Genomic DNA, 3,661 nt, shown 5'->3' with positions numbered 1-3,661 from the left:
AAGGTGTGAATGTGGCTTTGTTGGTATTAGGTTGGTCCAGCTAAGGTGTGAATGTGGCTTTGTTGGTACTAGGTTGGTCCAGCTAAGGTGTGAATGTGGTTTTGTTGGTATTATGATAGTCCAACTAAGGTGTGAACTAGGCTTTGTTGGTACTAGAATAATCCAACTAAGGTGTGAATTGGGCTTTGTTAGTATTAAGATGATCCATTTAAGGTGTGAATGTGGCTTTGATGATACTTGGTTGGTCCAGCTAAGGTGTGAATCTGGCTTTTTTGATATTAGGTTTGTCCAGCTAAGGTGTGAATGTGGCTTTGTTGGTACTAGGTTGGTCCAGCTAAGGTGTGAATGTGGCTTTGTTGGTACTTGGTTGGTCCAGCTAAGGTGCGAATGTGGCTTAAGAACACTGGCAGTAAAGAGACTTTCAGATTTAACATGACTGTTTCATTTAGATAATTTTTCAGGTCACGTATAAGGTCAGTCATGGCATGTGAAAGAGGCCTTTTTTTTATAAATGTTTAAATTCAGCAGTTAACACAATTAATAAAATTAATTTTAAGTTTTGTTCGGTCAGAAAAAGTTTATACTTCTTTTCCTAAAATATTCACATTTGTGTAGTTTTTCAACAATCATTGTTACAACTTCTCTGTACGACAAATTTGAAATCAGGTAAACCTGGTGTTTAGTGGTCTCAGCCCTTAGACCTACAGCTCAGCTACTTGGGAGAAGGGGAGACATTGCTTAATGTATTTTGTTGTTTAGCTCAGTATATATGATCATACCTGCTAACCTGTTCTCTGTCATTCCTTTCATGTAATACTTCAGTTTTAAATAAAAACGTTTGATAAAATAAAAAGAGTTTAAAATATACATTTATTATTCCAAGATAATTACAAATGCAGACTTTTATAACACGTGAAATGTTTTTATTTCTGAAGCTTTATGTTAAATTTGAGCTGCAAAAGTTTGAATAATTCTAAAAAAAAATTCATTCACATTAATGAGGGGTTCATAATTTACTACATCTTTGACATTTTTTTTTAAATTCTTGGTTCAGAATATCCAGAGAAATCACCAGAAGAACGTAGATTTGGATTTTATAAGATTTAACAATGTAATTTCCATTGGCCTGCAAAAGCAGCACACTGGACCATTGATTTTCATTCTTAGCTCAAAGAATGTAAGTAGCCTCACCTGAAAATTAGATAACAATCAGTACTTGGATATCACATTTATTCTATAAATAATCTCTCTGATATAATAAAAAGCATGTTGTTGATAACGACAACTTTTTTACTAATCTAGATAGGTGAATATCAAATGACCGTCATACAGATCATAGTAAGAAAATGTGCATCACTTCAAGTCTTTAAGTTATTAACTGATACAAAATAACTTACATGTTAAGAAGGTTCTGACAGCAAGTCTTAGAGAATGTAGCTATTTTATAGACTTAAAATAAGACCCAAAACTCGAGCGCTTTCTATTAGTTGACTAATCTTCTTCAGGAGAACATTATTTAGAAATGCTCTTTTTTTATTAGAAATTCTCAATGAGACAGAAAAATGTATTTTACTCTTTGAGGCATCTTTACCCAATCACCAGCAGAACCTACTTCTGATGGACGTTCAACAGACTTGCTCCAAAATCAGAATGTTTGTTCAGTGTAGGAATGAACAAGTTGGCTACAGAAGTTGTGGTATTACATCACAGTAAGATGATAACAGTTGTGGTATTACATCAGAGTAAGATGATAGCAAGTGTGGTATTACACCACAGTAAGATGATAACAGTTGTGGTATTACATCAGAGTAAGATGATAGCAAGTGTGGTATTACATCACAGTAAGATGATAACAGTTGTGGTATTACATCAGAGTAAGATGATAGCAAGTGTGGTATTACACCACAGTAAGATGATAACAGGTGTGGTATTCCACTACAGTAAGATGATAACAATTGTGGTATTACACCACAGTAAGATGATAACAAGTGTGGTATTACACTACAGTAAGATGATAACAGTTGTGGTATTACACCACAGTAAGATGATAGCAAGTGTGGTATTACACCACAGTAAGATGATAACAGGTGTGGTATTACACTACAGTAAGACGATAACAGGTGTGGTATTACACCATAGTAAGACAATAACAGATGTGGTATTACACTACAGTAAGATGATAACAGGTGTGGTATTACACCACAGTAAGATGATAACAGGTGTGCTATTACATAAAACAAAACAGCAACAAGTAATCTGTATTCTTGTTACTTCATGTTTTTTATTAACCAGTTATGTTTACAGGACATACATCCTCTAGTCCTGTATTATGTTATAACAATATATAATGTGTATTTGGAAATGTTTAGAAACGGATTAACAAAAACAGTAAAACATAAACTTTTTACATTGTTTCTAAACATGTATCCAAGAACTTGTTTGAAAGAAGGTTTAAACCTGGGACAGTGTACTTGAATGGTGTTATTAATAACCTGCATTTGTCAGGTGTTGTTACTAACCTGCATCTGTCAGGTGTTGTTAATAACCTGCATCTGTCTAGGAAGTTTTTTGACAGCATTTGACTTGATGAAGATCTGCACTAGTAGTTTGAAATGTCATCCAATAAACTTCCTAGACAAGACAAAGTGTCATCCAATAAATGTCCTAGACAAGACAAAGTGTCATCCAATAAACTTTCTAGACAGACAAAGTGTCATCCAATAAACGTGGAAGTTTATTGGATGACACTTTGTCTGTCTAGGTAGACAGACAAAGTGTCATCCAATAAACTTCCTAGAAAGGCAAAGTGTCATCCAATAAACTTCATAGACAGACAGTGTCATCCAATAAACTTTCTGGACAATCTATACAAGAAGCACTTATGATAAACTTGAGTGATATGCAATATTACAATAAATATTTGAGAGAAGTGTAATCTTTGTTTTGTAAGTGTAATTAGTGTTCCATCAACAACCACACTGACTTAAAGTGTTAGTGTTCCATAAACAACCACACTGACTTAAGATATCAGTGTTCCATAAACAACCACACTGACTTAAGATATTAGTGTTCCATAAACAACCACACTGACTTAAGATATTAGTGTTTCATAAACAATCAGACTGACTTAAGATATTAGTGTTCCATAAACAATCAGACTCAGGGTATTATTGTCCCATGAATAACTCCAGCAAATCCTAACACTTATTTTCATTTTCAACATGAGAAACAATTTTTTAAAATTGTAGCTTACCATAAGGTTCGGCTAGAAAACATAAGATTTCTACGTAAAAGTAGTAACATCTAAACCGAGGAATTCCAGGGCATTTTTACCCAGCAGTAAATCCTGTGAAGTAAAAAAAATACTACTAATTATAAGTTCATGAAAATGTAGTAATGCCATTAAGAATATGTGCAGGTATTGTTAAAAAGTCATCAATAATGCAAATAAGAATATAGGTATTGTTAACTAGTCATCACTAATACCAATAAGAATACAGCTATTGTTAACTAGTCATCAATAATGTCAATAATAATACATGCCAGTATTCTTAACTAGTCATCAATAATGTCAATAAGAATACAGCTGTTGTTAACTAGTCATCAATAATGTCAATAATCATACATGCCAGTATTCTTAACTAGTCATCAATAATGCCAA

General features: G+C 33.3%; 1 protein-coding gene across 2 annotated transcripts in view; it reads right to left on the bottom strand.

Annotated features, from left to right (window-relative positions):
* Positions 1 to 851: 851 nt before the first annotated feature.
* Positions 852 to 3,661, bottom strand: part of LOC106475773 (2-amino-3-carboxymuconate-6-semialdehyde decarboxylase-like) — a 19,729-nt gene continuing 16,919 nt past the window's right edge. For both annotated transcript variants that reach the window (XM_022379814.1, XM_013936449.2), the window contains 2 exons: positions 3,254 to 3,346; positions 852 to 1,191 (listed from right to left, as the gene is read on the bottom strand). In XM_022379814.1, the coding sequence (XP_022235522.1) occupies positions 3,284 to 3,346 (63 nt within the window). In that variant the 3' untranslated portion in view covers positions 852 to 1,191; positions 3,254 to 3,283. The remainder of the gene's footprint in view (positions 1,192 to 3,253; positions 3,347 to 3,661) is intronic.

The sequence above is a fragment of the Limulus polyphemus genome, unplaced genomic scaffold (assembly GCF_000517525.1).
Source record: "Limulus polyphemus unplaced genomic scaffold, Limulus_polyphemus-2.1.2 Scaffold9147, whole genome shotgun sequence".
Classification (NCBI taxonomy): Eukaryota; Metazoa; Arthropoda; class Merostomata; order Xiphosura; family Limulidae; genus Limulus; species Limulus polyphemus.
The sequence above is the reverse complement of the archived record's forward strand: the minus strand, read 5'-3'. Positions and strand labels throughout refer to the sequence as shown.